Source organism: Glycine max, chromosome 19, assembly GCF_000004515.6.
Source record: "Glycine max cultivar Williams 82 chromosome 19, Glycine_max_v4.0, whole genome shotgun sequence".
NCBI lineage: Eukaryota > Viridiplantae > Streptophyta > Magnoliopsida > Fabales > Fabaceae > Glycine > Glycine max.
In genome coordinates this window covers 24,533,457-24,552,253 of record NC_038255.2, presented here as the reverse complement: position 1 = coordinate 24,552,253, position 18,797 = coordinate 24,533,457, and the positions used below count along the sequence as shown (strand labels likewise).

The following is an 18,797-nucleotide window of genomic DNA, read 5'->3' as shown; positions in this document are numbered from 1 at the left end:
TTTTTAAATGTATAAATTATATTATAAAATAAATATCTTTAAATATCTTGTATAATTAACAAAATTTTTATTTTTCCTCTTATGGATCAAGTTGATCCGTAAGAGGAAAACCAAGTAAGGACAATTTTATCATTTTTTTAGAATATTCTATGCACCAACAATAATGCTGGGTACACCTAGCAACACTCTCTAATCAAAGAGATGGATGACCAAGCTATGTTGACCCAATCAGACTCAAGCAAGGTTTTTTTTTTTTTTAAGCAAAAGTCACACTTTGCAACAAACTCATAACTAATTTAATATTATAACAAAAAATACAACAATATTATATAAAAAATAGTTTGTTATATGTTACTGTAAATATGTTTTTATCTAATAAATATCTAATTTTTCTTTTCCTTTTTAATATATTTTATTTTGCGTTGAATTTTAACAAAACAAAAATTTTATTTAATAATAAATTAATGAATTTTATCTTTATTTTCTGATAAATTAGTGAATTTTATTTTAATACCGACTAATAACAAAAAAAATTATTAAGAAACAAATACAAAATTTGTTAATTTGTAAAAGACTAAAAAAAGTTTCATGGACCAAAAATAAAATTATTGTTATATTAGAGACTTAATATAAAATAAAATTTATTAGAAAATAAATAAAAAATTAAATATTTATTAAGTATTAAAAATATATTTAAGTAAATAGGAAAGAATCATAGCAATGCTCAAACAAATAATAACCAAAATAGAGGTAGTAATTGCAGAGGCTGAGTACAAAGTAAAAAACCAAACAATGGGACCCAAGAACACAATTTTCTTGGCACTGGTAGTTACCTTGATTGCAAAGGAGTCCTTTGCAGCACAACATGTAGTGGGTGGAAGCCAAGGCTGGGATCAATCCACAGACTTTAAGTCATGGACTTCAGGCCAAACATCCAAGGTTGGAGATAAACTTGGTATGTTTCTTTTACATAATTATTACATTCATCTCTTTCGTTACTTACCTTCCAAAGAATTTTCTTTTCTCAAAACAAGGTTTTGAAAATTTTAGTCTGTGACTGCAATGGAACCGCATCATCTTAGTCTTTTAAGATTTCAGTTACTCCAAGTCGTGGTTACATCAACTGTGCATTTGTCTACAATTTTTCTCAACATTGAAGATTGAAACAAAATTACAAATAACACATTATTATGTGGTCCAATAAAGTATTAATAGTGTTGTGCACTTTTAGGTCCATTGTTAGTATTAATATATATCTTATTTGTCTTTTAATAATAATAGATAAATATAGATAATAGTATTTCATTTAGGTAGATTCTAGGAGTTTATTATATTTTGTTAGAAGATATTTTGGATGTTTGTCTTTACATTCTCTCGTATTCATGTTGAAGAGTATCAATGAATAATGAGAAATATCATCTTTATCTCTTTTAGTTGTAAAATTAGAAATAATGGTGGAATAGCTTACTTAACAATGGTGCTTTCATCAGCCCACTCACCTCTCACACACACTCTGATGGGTATGACTCTGTTCCTGTAGTCGAGGCCTGGAGTACCTCCAGAATAAAAGAAGGAGAAAGGAATTTTGTGAATTTTCTGATGCCCTTTTTCATTATTCATATTAGCATACTTATAGGAAATGCTTGCACAAACGACAAAACGCTAACGGTCCTGCCAGCTCAGGGGAGAGGACACGCTATACAGAATTGTGGTGCGCAAGCAAGATTTGAAAAAGGACCTAAGGTACTACATGACCAGGCACTACCTCACGCTACGTGGCACTAACGGCCAGACTTACAAATTGAAGAACAATCTACTATGGTGAGTTCCCTTTCCTGACCTTGGCCCCTAGCATATTCTAGTGAACAAACTCCTCCCACCCTGGGGTCTTTTGGAGATTCTTCTTGGTCTGGGCTTGCTGCTATCATACTCCACCACCTCCCATGGAACCCATGGACATTCCAGTGCCTAACACTGTCACAATTTACAACCTTATCTAAAAGCTATATAAATGACAAAAATGAAAATCTTAAAATTGTGTTGATAAATTTGATCATCATGTTGTTGTAATTATGTGATTATTTTTCAGTTTTCAAGTACAGTTCTTTGCATAGTGTGGTTGAGCTAGGCAGCGAGAGTGCCAGTCCAGTCCTTGAGCACTAGCAACGATGTTGTCAAATTGGACAAGCCAGGTACAAGATACTTCACTTGTGGTACTTTGGGCCACTGTAGTCAAGGGATGAAGGTAAAGATTACCATAGGGAGATTAGGGAATGCTGCTTCCCCCGCATCGTCATCACGATCCCTGTCATCACCATCATTATCATCCTCAACATCATCATCTTCTTCTCCTACTACTACTACTCATGCATCTTCAGCCTCACAATGCTTCACCTCCTTTATGTTCATTATTGCATTATCCGTCACCATAATGATTTCCTTGTTTTAATTGATATTATGAAGATGGGTTTATAAATGTTAGAAGTATATATAAACTTGTGGGCCATAGTGGCAAGGCAATTTTAATTCATCTCGTTGTATTCACGTAATTCAAAGCAAGTTAGTCCCTGATTGAGCTTGTTACCAGGCAGAGAAGGGGCATGCACATGCATATACTTTTATGAGTCGTATTAAAAGTACGTGTATATCAATGATATTTTTATTCCTTGTGTCTTATGAGTTCTCCCTATAAAAGAAAAGAATGAAGAATTATGAGACATGAAATGCATGGGCTCTAGGCGAAATAATAGATAAGATACCCTCTAAGAATAATTTCAAAAGAGTTATTTTTTATTTTAATCACTCATTTTTTTAAAATCTAATGATTAAAATTAGTTATTTATTATAATAATTAAATTTTAAGAAAATAAACCAAAGATGAAAAATAATTCTAAGGAGTAAGTTTATCTCTCCTATATATATAATTGACACTTGATTCTACTTGCACCAATTAACAGCTTATATGTTTTCTTCTTCAAAATTTGGTAAATAGCATAGTTAGTCAATAAATTCTCCTGACAAATATCATCCATGTCTTATCTAGATATTTTTTTTCATAAATATTTATAAGAGAAGAAAATAAATATAAACAAATTAAGTAAATTCTTCTTTCGTAGACTAAAATTAACTCACGTATAAGTTAATTTGTAAAAATTGTTTCATATTAACTTTTCCAAAGCTAATTTTTTTATTTATGTATAAGATAACTTTAACTTAAATAAAAAATTTATTTTTTTTATTTTCTTTTATAATTAATATGCTTATGAAGAAATTTATCTGAACATACCCATGACTAAATATATTATGTTAATCTCTTGGGGAAGTAATTTTTTGCTTCACAATGACGAACTTTAATGGTGAAATTGAAGGATAGTCCTCGAGGAAGTTGTCGAGATCTTCTGGTAGTTAGGAATGGTAGGAGGTAAACACTCTCAACCTCAAATCAATAAGACAGAGTTTAAGGGTAAAGAATTTGAGAGAATACACAACTCATAAATAATATTGAAATCAAAATTTATATAACTTGCTTCTTTTAACTATGTAGTAAATAGAATTATAAATGTCATTGATTTGTTTCCAGAATGTAATTTTACAAAATCTTAGGAAAAGTTTGTGTAATTTATTTTTTATAATATTAAATGAAAAATCATTATGTATTTATTTATTTGCTTTATTTTTTATAATATTTTATTTTGAATTTTTTCTAGTATATTTTTACTCTAGTGTTTTTATTTTTCTTAAGTTTGTAGTATAAAATACTATAATTTTATATTTAATATTTGTTAGTATTGCATGTGTATATTCATTATTAGTGTAGTTTTTTTTTCTTTACTTTAAATTACTATAAATATTATAATATTATGTTATTATATGAAGAAGTTTGCTACTGTAGATTGATATCACAAATTCTACTGTTCGAAACCTCTTTAGATGTAATTTGATAATATTATAGACAGTAGATTATTATTACTATTATGGTATACAACTATTTTAATTATAAATATTAATAAATGTTTTTATGAATATTATTTGAAATATTTTATGCTATTATTATTTTACTATTATTAAAAATAACTACTTTTATATTGTAGGATAATTTGAATTTTTAATCTTAATTAATCTGCTATTTGGGATATTTTTGTGAGGTAGATGGACGTGATTTAGAAATACAAAAATGAGAATGCACACTCTTCTTAATTTGGGAGGTAGATGGACGTGATTGAGAGATACAAAAATGAGAATACACACTCTTCTTAATTTAAATTGAAATGGATACATAGTTCACTGTTTGAACACTGTGACAATTAGCAAATGTGTATCAGATTTAATACATAATAGACAAAGAAATCAGCGATGTAAAAAAAATTCTCTATCAGCATACTTAACAAACTCAGTTATCTATTAAATGCGTTGAATTTTATTGATCGTTTACATATTATTAATCTAAAACTTTTAAATTACTTTTTTTTCATTATAAAGATTTAAATTTAAAATCTTACTTAAAAAATTTAAATACAATTTCATTTTGAACGACTTGTTAATATAATGAAGTTTAAATGCCTAGCTTATTTTCCACATGTTAATTTACTTGAAAAGCATTTTCTGCTTGCTGAACATTAGACCGGCCTGCTTTCTAGGCTCAGCTCACAACTGAAGTCATAATATGCACTGTACTACTATTGGGGCCGAGCCGTAGTTCAAAACATATTATAATGTTGGATAGTGGCAAATGATATGCATATCTAGAGTTTAGAGAATAAAGAAGATGAGAGGGTAAAAATAGGGTTTATGTTACTTTTCTGTATAGAGTATTTTGAATATAAAAATAAAAGGGGGTTATACTAATCAATCAAGGGAGGTAAACATAACAAAAGCCTAGATAGTGAAGGATTAAGGACAATTGCTTGTAGTCTCCTCTTACAAATTACAACTAAATATAATAGCTAGGTTCATGACTTTATTTGTAACACTAAAGTACCCAAGTTCCGTATACCTAAAAAATAGGCCCTTAGACGTTAGTTAACCAATATCTTACTACTACATAACCAGGCATGATATCAAAGTGGTAAAATAGTCTTCCAAGTTCATTCAATAACAGGATATTTTATATACATTCTCAGCATCTGTAACAAACTAACAGGAACTGAAAAATATATACAAATGTAACTTCCCCTCCAAATGTAACAAAACTATAGTATACATGGTGTAGTATCGTCTGAAAATAACTTGGATTGATGTTAGTGATAGTTTATTTTATTCCACGACTTTCCATCTTAACTAAGTTGCTATTAGTGCAATTATATATTATAAGCTAAGCTCCTCCTCGTCAAGTCTTAAAACTAATGATGATGCTTGAAAAATGAAGTAATACCATTGTACACTAAGTCCTTGGCATTGACTCCCATAATGTAGTCTACATGAGCATATTCCTTGATGTACTGAACACTTAGTTTGTCTTCATCGTGGAACTTCAAGTCAGCTAGCATATTCCTAACATCAATTACATCAGCGAGTGCATCTTCGCCACCATAGCTTATGAAGAGAGGGAGGTCGTGGGGGATATTGGAAAGGTTATAGATTTGAGGAGATTTTCCTCCGTAATTGAATTTTGCCAGAACCCCACTTCTAACAACTGCATAAAATGATTCCTTATTCATTTATTAAAAGTAATAAGAAGTCATACTTACACAACAATTTATAGAGCATTATTTTTGCGTCTGTGTCTATACTGCATTATTTTAGGCTTAAACACATTTTTAATCTCAGTAATTTAATGTTCTTTTCACGTTCGTCCATATATTTTTTTTAATTTTAATTCTTATAATATATGTTTATTTTGTTTTCATCCTTAAAGTCATTTATATAACGCTTTGAATAATAAAAAAATACTTTAAATAGTAAAAAAGACGTTATTTAAAACAATTTAAAGAGAAAAAAATAAAACAATTTTATTTTGCAAGGACTAAAATGAAAAAAGAAATTTACAAGGATAAAAATGAAAAAAAAAATACTAAATTAGGATAAAAATATATTTAGGCCTTTATTTTATTTTAAATTTGAAATTTTCTAACTTTTTCTCATTTTCTCTATCCTAGTTTTTCATTTGATTGTATAAAATATAATTCGTTGTACAAGTATCATTTCTCAAAAGTAATTGCATTATTCATCCCACCTTTAATTACTTAAGTAATCAGATTGAAAAAAGTCTTACTCTGAGCCAAGTGCATCATGTTCTTTGTTGCTGTTGGCTGAGGTTCATTCGTAATGAATTGATCAAAAACTGAAGAATTGAGGCAGCAGTTATCACCTGAATAGGACAATTCAACCATACATCCACATGGTCAAAAACCGGGAATATTTATTTTTGTGAAAATGTGTCTAGGCATAAGAGTTTGTGCAAAGAGTTAGACCAGTTATTGCAGTAAGCAAGTTTGTGCAGTCCACCTCAGGGTTAAGGCAGAGAAACTTCACAAATTCAGTAGCAGGTAACCTAGTCAAAGTAAAAGTTGAAAGAGCATTAAACTATGTAATAAATACTAATGGATTTTAAAATATGAGGGGGTGGTTCCTTAGTGCTTATTTTATATTCTAAGTTCTATGTTCTTACCCTTTGGGATCAAATTCTGCCATACCAGAAATGGTAAAGAACTGCTTGACAATAAAAAACAAAAAAAACCTGAATTAGGAACCTCTACCTGCTACTAATATATATGATTTCAGACTTCTAGAAATGAAAAGTTAGTGTTATTGATTAGCTTATTTACCTCTCCAAGCAAGGACCTAGCAGCAACAACTCCAAGTGCTGTCTTCATGTGGCTCAGATAGGCAACCGGACTCAACAAGGCTGCTGATTTTAGCTGATTCACCAATTTCCCTTCTGAGAAGGATGCCAAAGCTACCAAAGTTCCCTGCCAAACATAGCCTTAAAGTTTTAGTATAATAGTACCAGAATACAATGTACTAAAACTGTTGGACACATCATTGTTCGGACAAAATTTAGATGCAATTCCTTGAGTGCTTTTATTTTTTATTCTCTAATCAGAATTGGGATTTCACCTTTGTCGTTCGCGTAATAAAGGTTTGTAACAAAGATGAGCAAAAATTACCCAAATGAATCTCCAATTCCAATTAGAGAATATCACCGAAAGAATTGGATCTAAGTTTTGTTCTAATTGTTGTGTTGCATATTTACATATGATGTTTATGTGATACCGTACCAAAGAATGTCCCACATAGTCTATCTTCTGCCCAGTTTGTTTGGACACATAATCAAAAACAGCAGGCAGATCATAAGTCACCATTTCATCAAAGGACCAATTCCAATAAGCCTACCATATATACATGATACACAATTGTTAATTCACTTAAAAATAATGATGTCATTATTAAGGAATGAGGATCTATAAAACAATAACATCCAAAAAAGAAAGACCAACATTGATAGAGGGGTCCAGAGAGGTGTGTCTGCGGCTATATCTTGTTCCTCTGGAATTAACAATCCACACATCAAAGCCATTATCTGCTAGAATCAAGGGCAGGTTTTGCTCTGGAGAGTTCATAAGCCATGTCATTCCATCCTGCATACCCATGTCTTAACATATTCAGCCAAACACTTAGAAACATAGCAATAGAACCATATATGTTCCTTTCCATTTTAAGAACAAACAAAACTTGTCCACCCATGATTTGAGAAGTCTAAGGATATATATGCTTGATCATGTAAAGGTGAAGATAAATTAGAGAGGTTCCTAAACTATGAAGAATGATTGGGACTGTTGTCAAATTTGTGGAGCTTACTCCAGCTTTAGCAATAATCCATTTGTTCTTAATTATAAGATTTTCTTAATTAATTCAAACTCTTTTTTAAAAGAGTAGTTAGTTAATCAATAATTCACTTATTTATTTCTCATTAATATATGAAAAAAAATATATAAATAGGGGTATATAGAAAAATAATAATCAATACATTTAAAAATTATAAAAAATAAATAATTTTTTTTTAAAAAAAGTTTTATAATTAAGGTTAAAGGAGAGAGTAATTATTATTGATAGGTTATACATACTCGAATTAACATCAAAATGATAAGATGTGATAAAAGATATATGACTGACCATTTCCAAATTAAACTTGAAATGCATCTAACCTAGCTATCTTCTATCACTGAGTAGAACTTAATGGATTTACATATCAAGACATTACCAACCGAGTAATTTAGTGAAGCATTAAAGTTATCCTAACTTTTAAAAGATTTAGTAGGCTGAGCTTCATTAAAAATTTCTAAATTAAATAAAACATTAATTTATCTGGCACCACCGTCTTAGAGAATCAAGGGAAAATTTTCTTGGATCCCATATATTATATATTAAAAAAATGCTGAAAAAGTAATGATGTTCTTTTTATTAATTTTTTAAGAAAATAAGTTATACAGATAATATGAAATCATTTTACATCATTAATTAATTATAAATGGTAAATTTATTAATTTTTATAATAATTAATTTAAAAAGAATCTCAACCAAAATTTATAATTGATTGATTATTTAAACTAGCCAGTTTACATATATAGTCATTAAACTTATTAATGCAAGAATGGCGAAATTGAAATTGGTGCATTGCTAACTTACCACCATTACTCCGTGCTGTATTATCACTGGCTGTTTCTTAGTCTCACGGCCACTAACCTTCCTTCGACCTTCAGGGATCCTTTGAAGGCTAAGAATGTACCCATCTTTGGTAGTAACCTGAATAACATTGTATCAAGCATTTGATTACATATTCTAAAGTAAAGTTTCGAATTTCAGTTTGTAACAACAATTTTCATTTGATATCCACTATACAGTGACAATTTCTACCTAGCTTTTTGAAGAAAAAAAAGTACGCAGACTATTATAAATGAAAATTATCAAATAATTTTTACTTTATTTTTAAATTTTTAGCTGACTTCTTGAACTAGTTTTTTTTTCTTTCTTAGAAGATACTTGAAAATTAAAACTCAAAATCTTTAAAAAATAAAATAGAAATTTTTATATTGTTTTTTGTTTAGTTTAGTTTGAAAGATCTTTTAAGTTAAAAGTTGTTTGATAAAAAGACAATTGAATTTATTAAAAATTAATTTTCAAACTCAATGGAATAATATATTGATAAAATATAATAATAAAACATAAATTTATTTCAATGATACAAAATATACAAAAGAATTAAAAGATGTAATCTTAAACGGTAAGAGTATAAAAAATAATAATCAATAAATATTAATTATGAATATGGTTAATTGATTTTTTAGTTCATCAAATTTTTCATAATCTAATTTTTAGTCCTTCAAAATTTATTTGACAAATTTTAGTCTTTTAATAATTTTCAGTCAATATTTTTAGTCCCTCAAATTTTTTTTTGCCTATTTTTAGTACTTCATTTATTTTTATTGCTCAAAATTAGTTTAAAATATATAAAAATGAGCAAAATATGGACTAATTTTGAGTAATAATGATAAATGAGAGATTAAAAATGAACAAAAAAATTGTCAAAACAATTTTGAAGGACTAAAAATTGAAATGTGAAAAAATTGGGAACCAAAAACTTAATTAACCTTTTGAATATCATTTACAGATATGTTATTATAAGTAATATCAACTAAACAAATGTAAGTATTAACTATAAACATAAAATAGTAAAAAATATATATATATTATTATGCAATAATGTTTTCATAAAAATGTTTTATTTATACCAAATTCAACAATTTCAATATATAGTAAAACATAATTTAATAAATAACCCAAAAATTAATAAATATATTATTGTAATTAATATGACAGATATGATATATATATATATATATATATATATATATATATATATATATATATATATATATTAGTACTTCTTTTCATTTTCTATTTTAATTTTGAATTAAAAAAATGACAGATTATTTCCATACGTTTCTTGTTTACTAATATTTGTCAAATTAAGAAACAAATAAATATTTAAATACATAAAATAAATTAAATATAATGTAGTAACCGTTTTATAATTAAAAGTGAAAACATAAATAAAAATCAAAAACATTCTCCCAAAATTGGGTCCTTATGAAATTGTATAATAATGTTTAAGATAAATTATCACTTTGGTTCTTAAAAGTGTAATATATTGTCACTTAGATCCTTGAAAATATCAAAATGTCATTTAGGTCTTTGAAAGTGTAATTTGTATGTCACTTTAGTCGTGTCATTAAAAGACTTACATTAAAGTTAAATCTGGTGATCACATGATACACTATGTGTCTACGTGACAATTGAAGGTGCACATGAGAGTAACACATGATAATTTAGTGCAAACATGATAATTCTCAGAATAGAAGAATGTTAACTTTACAATTGATGTAGAAGATTTTTTTTTTTTTTACATATTGATTTATTTCACAATCGATGTAAAATACATCCTCTTTTATATTAGTTGTAAAACTAACCAATGTAAAAGATCATTGCATCACACAAGATGACGACTCATGCATCCTACATGGTGAAAAAAACCCATTTGGGTAAATAGTTTTTTTTACTAGTCATTTTGTTTGGTAAAAAAACTTAAAATGATAAAAAAATCGAGATTAATTTTTCTCTCTCACATATGATTAGTCATTCTCATATAAAATGTCTAATATATGTGTGTGCGCGTGTGTTTTCAGGTGCATCCTAGCTAATATATGTTTAGAGTTCTTACTTCAAGTTCCTGACACTCGTAGCCATGAATAGTGACCGCAGAGGAGCATAAACCTTTAAATGATGACGGTTCAACTGGAAAGATCTTTCTAGCATAAAAGCCATGGCTCGATGCCAATGCTTGACGAGGCACGGAAGCTAAGATAAAGAAGGTCAAAGCAACGAAACCCAACAAACCCATGCGAGCCATGACTTTAGGTTTTATGAATATAAATATTTTTTAAGGAGGATTCCTTTACATATTTTATAAGGAGATGAAAGTTCAGTTGAACCCGAAAAGAATGGGTCAGGACGGAAAAGTGTGTGAATTAACAGGTTTTATGTTCTATCTTTAATGCCCTTTCTCCTCTTTTTTTTCCCTTTTTTGTCTCGGAAGATATTTTAAGACTTTTTTGGTTATTAGTTTCTTTACTATTTTAAAAGGAAATGTCAACTAAAATAGTAAATATATTAAAAACAAAATAAGTAGTCTACGTACATTTTTGGATTTAGCTTATTAATTTACATGTGTATTTGGTTTTCTATTTCATTCCTTACGCACATCATTTCTGAAGTAATAAAGTAGCTAGGAAATGTGCATTAGGATGTGTTTCTAATGTTATGGTTGGCTTTCCTACTAAGGGTTCAACAACCTTTCAGTTAGATGAGGTGGCTAAGATTTTTTGGATTACTTTTATTTAATTTGGATTATATTTTAGATTATTAATATTAATTATTATGTAAATAATATATATATATATATATATATATATATATATATATATATATATATATATATATATAATCCATAAATGTTAGGTAGTGGGAATAATATTTATACATAAATTTGTCGCACTAAAAATAAAACAACTTTTTTAAAGGTATAAATATACATCATAATTGTTTTCTATAAGTTTTCATTGTGTGAAAACATTGGATGATTTTCTCATTTTCAACCCTATCAAAAATCTCTCTCTCTATGCAAGTAACTAAACAATCATTCAATCATGCATCTCCAATACGATTTCTAATTCGATTCTTGGTGATATTCATTGCAGAGAAAGCTCTTTTGACTGATACAGTTGCCATAGGAAGTATCAAAGCTTACTCTAAAAGCAAATACATCAACGAATAAACAATATTTTTTTTAGTCGACACAAACTTTACTAAAAGATCACTAATCCCTTTTAATTCTGAAAATGCACTGCCAGAACATACATTTATGAAATAAGTTTTCAAGCTGATTATCTAGTGCCAAAAGTTCAACAGGAGACACTAAAAGAAAAATGACCTATGCCTACGGACAAAAACTATCACTAGAGGTTAAAAATGCGTAGGTAAATGTAATAAAGACGTTGTCCTACAGACATTTTAACCGTCAACTTTGAGGGGACGTATAGTGACAAATTATAATCTGTCATTAGAGGTTTTACCTATGGATTTACTTTCACCTACAATTACACTTGATTGTCATTATATATGATTCCTACAATTCACAATGTGCATAGGTAAAAGTAATTAACTTATATCTACAACCTCTAACTGTATGTAAAAACATTAACGTATACTTACAACCTCCAATTGTAGGTAAAATTCATTAACTTATGTCTACCATTGAAAGACTGTAGATACAAATTATTTACTTGTACTTATATGCTTTAATCGTAGGTAAAATTCACATAATAAAAAACTCACATTGCTCGTTATCTATTGAGATGCTTTATGTTTCCAAATTATTATTTAATAATATTATAAAACAAAATCCTCTTTTGATATTTCCAAGTACATCACTTTTCTTTTAATCATAATCAAAATTTTCTACTGCCTTTGACAAACCAAAGAGGCTTCCATTCCTTTTTCAAACATTGAATCTCCCAATAATCTTGTATCTTCATAGAAGCTTTAGATCTTTTTCCATGTACAAACTAAGTATTAACAAGGTTTATCTCAATGGTTAGGTGAAGAAAACCAAGATAAAGAGGAAAATGAACAACACCAGCAAACCCAATATCATCATGATCTGGCCCTTTGCACTAGCCTTCTTCATGGATAGCAAAACTCATGACTACACCTGAAATGAAGACAAGAGAGTAGAAAACTATTAGAAAAGCTTAAGCTATAACATAGCTTAGATAAACATGTCATTATGTCCTTCCTAGTAAGACTTTTTTCCTTCTTTTTTTTATTCCTATAGGAACAGGTGTTTAAATCAATGTGACAACTCATGTTATAGTAATGAAATTCAACCAAGACTTTTAGACTGTTCAACAATCTATCATATCATCATTAACCTAAACATACAACATATTATAAATCTAACAACAATGTTGGCAACACTAACAAATGCATCAATAAAATACATCATTAACCTAAATTATACATTGAGTATTAGAGAGACCAATTATAGATATTATAAACTCATGACGATAAATAATATCAGTTGAACCTAACACTAATCACAGAATAGATATGGGTCACTAAATTTTAGACTTTAAAATGTAACAGTATCTCCATTAACATAGATCATATGTCTAATTCCATCATTCCAATCTCTAGCAAAGCAGGTTATTTCAAGATATATTCTTGTTAATCGCTATGAAACCATTAGCAGCATAAGAGCAGGAGAATCAAGTGGGATGTACATTCATCTGAAATAAACATTTTCTTTAACAAGAGGGAACAAAAAAATTACTTGCCCATATTAAGCTTGGCAGGGCCTAGCTTTTCCAAAGCACGCTCAACTTGCTCACTAACTTGTTCAGTAACAAGCACAAAAATAAGAAATAAGACATGTCCTTGATCAAACATTATTCGTGTAAAATTTATAAAGCTATTTTCCATTATATTATATTTGATAACACTCAAACATACACATTGCAGAACAACTTATTCCAGAAAGCCTTTGATGGATGAGTAAAATGGGTGACCTAGGGATTGAGGCTCCCACCTAATGAGGCTTGGGATGGGTATAAGTAGCCTTACCCCCACAAGCAAAGAAAGTTGTTTTTAGAATGTTTGATGACATTTCCTTTCATAGTTGGGTAGATAAGGAAAAAGAAAAGAAATGCATAAACTTATACAGTTTTGAATCTAAGATCACTAATTTCCTACCTAATTCTATTTAAGCCTGAGATCAAGTCAAGGACTACCATCTTGAAGTACAATAAATTTTAGCTATAGGCCAGCAACCAGAGGTTGTAGTTTATGTGGATGATTAGGTGAGCAATAGAATATGTAAGTGATAACTTCAGGTACTACTGACCAATAAATCAACTAAAAATTTCACAAAATTATTAGATTGACATATTAAGAATTAATACCAGAATGAACTGAATTTTCTTACAACATTGCGTAGAATAGGCTCCAATGAGGAGCAAAGTTTTTGCAAACTGTCAACCTTTAGGGATTCAACAATTACACTACAAATTAACATAAATAAATGAATAAAAGCAATAGACACATGCATAGCCAGTTGAAGATACCAGATTAAGCTAACTACCTCCTTAGTGTTCCCTTTCTTAGTTACATACTCATTTATAGAAACACAAATTAACATTCATATACCTAGCCAACACAGGTCGTTTCTGATCAAGATGACCTTCTTTAGCGGCAATTTTTTAAGCTTAAAAGTTGCTTTTCAGTTAAAACTTCTTGGGAGTTTCTTTGGATCGATTTGAAATTATGGAGGAGAAGTAGAAGCCAAAAGCTCCTAAAACTAGCTACCCTGAAGAATCCTTTTTTCTTTAGTTTTCTTCATTTTTAAAAAAAGCTACATTTCTTAAAGCTCATTTTTTTAAAAATAAATTGACCCAACTTCTTCTTTTAAAAAGAGAAGCCTAGAATAAGCTAGGCCAACACCACCTAATTCTGGGTCAAAGTGAAGGAGGGAAGAATAGGAATATCCCATCATCAAATTGTATACCTCTTGCATCTTCTTACATCGCCCTTTGGATTCAATAGGAAAGTGTTGTAGCATTAAGAATAGTCTGTAAAAAACAATCAAGAAGGCGACGCAGAATCAGAAAAGTCAGAAGGTAATACAGATAAGTACACAAAGCATAAGTACATTGACAAAATTCAAATTTTCAATTTAAAAATTGAAGTTAAAAGTATCTATCCGCCTTAAAATTCTCTAATTTTATAAAAAAATGAAATTTCATTTGAGAACCAGGACACAAAGAAACAAAAGGATATGTTGATGTAGCTCCATGTGGAGCTTGTAGGCCTTGGATCTTCTTCATCAATGGAGTCCTTTGCTTCTTGAATTTTAATGGCAGTGGAATGGAGAAGAAGAAGAGTTGAGAGGAGACACCACTTCAAGGAGAAGATGAGTCAAGAAGAAGCTCACCACCATAGGAAGCCATGGATAAGAGCTTGAAGGTAGGAGAAGATGAGTGGAGGGAGAAGGAGAGAAGGAGCACGAATTTTGTGCCTCAAAAGAGGTCTGAACTTTGAAGTGTAATTCTCAAATGATCAAAGTTGAAAAAAAATGCACACATGACCTTTATTTATAGCCTAAGTGTCACACAAAATTGGAGGGAAATTTGAATTTCTATTCAAATTTCACTTGAATTTGAAATTGAATTTGTGGAGCCAAAATCTCATGAATTATGATTAGTGAATTTTAGCTATGGTTCAGCCCACTAATTCAAGATCAAGTCCAAGATTCTCCACTAAGTGTGCTTAGGTGTCATGAGGTATGTAAAGCATGAAGAACATGCACAAAGTGTGACTATATGATGTGGCAATGGAATGTAGCAAGCAAATGCTCACCTCGCCCTCTAAAATTTAATTGGATTGGGCTTCTCCCAATTCAATTAAATTTATTTCCCAACACACACATCAAATATTCACTTAATGCATATGAAATTGCAAAACTACCCCTAATACAAAAACTAGTCTAGGTGCCCTAAAATATAAGGGCTGAAAAATCCTACATTTCTTGGGTACCTTACCTATATTATGGAGCCCTAAATACATGACCCAAAAATAATGAAACCTTAATCTAATATGTACAAAGATAAGCGGGCTCATACTTAGCCCATGAGCCCGAAATCTACCCTAAGGCTCATGAGAACGCTAGGGACTTCTCTTGCATCTCTGGCTCAATCTTCTTGGAGTCTTCTATCTAATGCTCTTGCGGGGTAGGATTGTATAACATGTTAACTAGTAAATGAAGAAGAAAATTGAAACAAAGGCTTAAAATATAAAATGAGGTATGATCTCTAAGTAGCTTGTAAGGGCTTGTGATGCAGCCACATAGCTCCCAAGTAAAATTATGATTTATCATAACTTTACTACTATCAAATCCAAAACCAAATATAGTTTGAAATTTTAAAAATCTTTGAAGCCACTTATAGAAATATCCAAATTAGGGTAATAAATAAGAGCATGGCTAACTAAAGACAATAAAAAAAATCCTTCGACTTGTTAAGCTGGTTGTGTTTATTTTTGAAAGATTTACCAATCCCAATTTCAGAAAATTTCTAGTTTGGATAAAAAAAAGTTGTCCATACTGGTTGCCATATTTTCAGATAATATCCATTTCTTTATCTTCACATACAACTAAGTTCTTTCTTTAGGGTTAGGAATAAAAAAATGATGGCAAAAAAAACACAAACAAAAGTTGTTTCTAACTTGATTCTGCTTTGTACATTGGATAAGTCTGAATAGAAAGTGGATTCTTCACTTTTGTGGCATGTTTTCTTGTAAATTACTTTTTTCCCAAAAGTCAATTCTTCCTTATCAAGAAACCCGTTTGGAAATCTAAAGCTCTCAAAATATTTACTTTCAATTGTGTTGCTTAATAAAACATCAACAAAAATGATCTGCTACAAATTTGTTGGCCTCAAGGCAGCTACTATCCTTTGGAACAATCCTTTTGGAACATTAATTCCTGTTATTTTATTTTAAAGGTTTTGCTAAAAGTAAAGAGGCCAATATTTAGTGGTAGAGTAAAGCATATAAAATACTTTAGTGTACTTATTCAGTTCGTTGGTCTAGAATGCATGCATTTTCATAGGTGTGGCATTGCCATTAAATCAGCTCTACGACAATTAAAGATCATAATAACACATCATATGACAAACATTATGTCATTTCAAAATTAGGACTCTCAAAGGCCGAAATTGTTATCCCTTTATCCTTCTTCATGGATATCCTGGTTACAATCATATATCTTACCACCTCACAAAACCAGGCCTGTGCAACTAGTTTAAGAAATTTTAGAGAAGACCAGATCCCAAATATTGAAAGCAGTTATCAAGACACAAAGGAACTATCTTGGAATTGAAAATAATTCATTTGTAAAAATGATTTCAAACGTGGTAAAGATCAATGTATACTGCTAAGTTTGACTTAATGGGTGGCATCTTGTAACTTAATGCAATAGTTTCATGCATCAATGAAAGTTGGATATGAATACAAAAATTACCTTCCACCATAAAGAAGAAAGCAAATGGATGAACACAAAGAGAACCCTATTGCAATGCACCTGATCAGACTTAGGAGAGAAAATAGTCTAACGAACTGCCTAATTGAGCTATGCTTCAGCTAGGCCTAGCTTGATTCACTTCTACATAGAGAAGGCAGAGGAATCAAATGAAGCTATGAGGGTGGGAGTCACTTGTCAATGGAAAGAAGCATGTTAACAAATCTAGGATGCCAGCATAGAGGAAGCAAAAGAATTTAGTTTGATGTTTCAAGGTAAAATAGAAAAAATTTGAATCTAGTTTGTTATTATTAAATGCTTGTATATTGCTCACTTAGAATTTAGAAACCAATAACCTAGTTGTACAACTATACTATTGTATCCTATTATTGGATATCACACAAAATTTTCCTTCTAGCCACCATATAGTGAATCACAACCAAAGTCAAACATCATTTAATAGTTGATCACATACACAAACTTCGTAAATAGTAGAATTTTCACCTGAACAACATAAACCACAATATTAATTGTATAGAAACTTGGTTTCAGCCCATCAGTTGATACAGCACGTGCCTACAAAAGCATTTAACATCGAGGTGGTAATCAGCCCATCAAAACCAATAAGCAAAACACACTACCATGGAAGAAGAAAATCACAGGAGGCAAACCAACCATGTAGAAGCAAATGCACCATAAGTCAAACTTTCCTGGTAATAAATCTTAGCCTAGAACAAGACCAAAAGTGCATATGTTGTAAAGAAAGCAAGACTCGACACGTCAAGCAAGATGTGTTGAACTATCTACAAACACAAGCAAATGCAGTGAGTGGGTATTAGTGTGAGTCTAACCACATTCTATAATTAGAAAATAATGAACAACTAGTCTTCTATTAAGAAAAAAATTAATCAAATTAAATGTTACGTTCTATTCCCTATACTCTAATACCTCTGACTTCAACCTCTACACATTCTGATAGAAGATGAAAACTACACACCGAACTACAAAATTAAAAAGAGTGCACAATCCCTTAACAAAATGTCACATTATTAAGCAGTTACTACACAGAATTCCAAAAAGTAAAATAACAAAAGGTTTGAACGATACAAACCCTCATTCACCAAAATATTGAGAAAGTGAAAGACCTTCTGCATAGTCCAACCGTACTCCAGCACTCTTAATTGTATCTGAGCCAATTGAACCTAAAGTTCAATCAAAATAAAAATTTTATAAAAGAAAATCGAATAAACAAAAATAAAAACCTAATTGGGAATTGAAGGAGTACGTGGTGCGACGATACCAAAGCTATGATTGCCACGATACCGTAGAGTACGACGAGAGTGTAGGAAATATGATCTTGCCACGCTGGACAGTCGTCGATGTCGTGCCACTAGCTAGAGGCGTCAATGAGCTCAACGGCTGCCACCAACAAGACCTCCACCACTATCGATGACATGTAACACCTTGAAATATTGCTAATTATAAATTGATGTTTAATTGTATTTATCATGTTATTTGATTATATGATTGACTTGAATGAGTTGAGGTATGGTGCAAATTAGTCATGTGTGATTTTCTTGATGTGGATGTTGAGTTGTGTGGAGTTTTATTGACCTAAGTTGAAATTATGAGATTTCAAATTTCACCTAAACCTATTATGGTAAAATCGTGA

At 30.1% G+C, this 18,797-nt stretch overlaps 1 protein-coding gene and 2 pseudogenes across 1 annotated transcript; 1 reads left to right on the top strand and 2 right to left on the bottom strand.

Moving 5' to 3' along the window:
• The first annotated feature begins 784 nt into the window (after positions 1 to 784).
• Positions 785 to 2,649, top strand: LOC100791804 (mavicyanin-like; annotated as a pseudogene).
• Positions 2,650 to 5,063: 2,414 nt separating this feature from the next.
• On the bottom strand, positions 5,064 to 10,915 carry LOC100790742 (triacylglycerol lipase 2). The gene is made up of 9 exons (XM_003553801.4): positions 10,718 to 10,915; positions 8,626 to 8,742; positions 7,437 to 7,577; positions 7,218 to 7,328; positions 6,765 to 6,908; positions 6,608 to 6,648; positions 6,411 to 6,490; positions 6,212 to 6,307; positions 5,064 to 5,632 (listed from the first exon to the last, which is right to left on the bottom strand). Exons 1-9 carry the CDS (start codon positions 10,904 to 10,906, stop codon positions 5,340 to 5,342), a joined length of 1,212 nt encoding a protein of 403 aa, XP_003553849.1. The 5' UTR covers positions 10,907 to 10,915; the 3' UTR covers positions 5,064 to 5,339.
• Positions 10,916 to 14,008: 3,093 nt separating this feature from the next.
• Positions 14,009 to 18,581, bottom strand: LOC100781169 (tobamovirus multiplication protein 3-like; annotated as a pseudogene).
• Between the last annotated feature and the right edge of the window lie 216 nt (positions 18,582 to 18,797).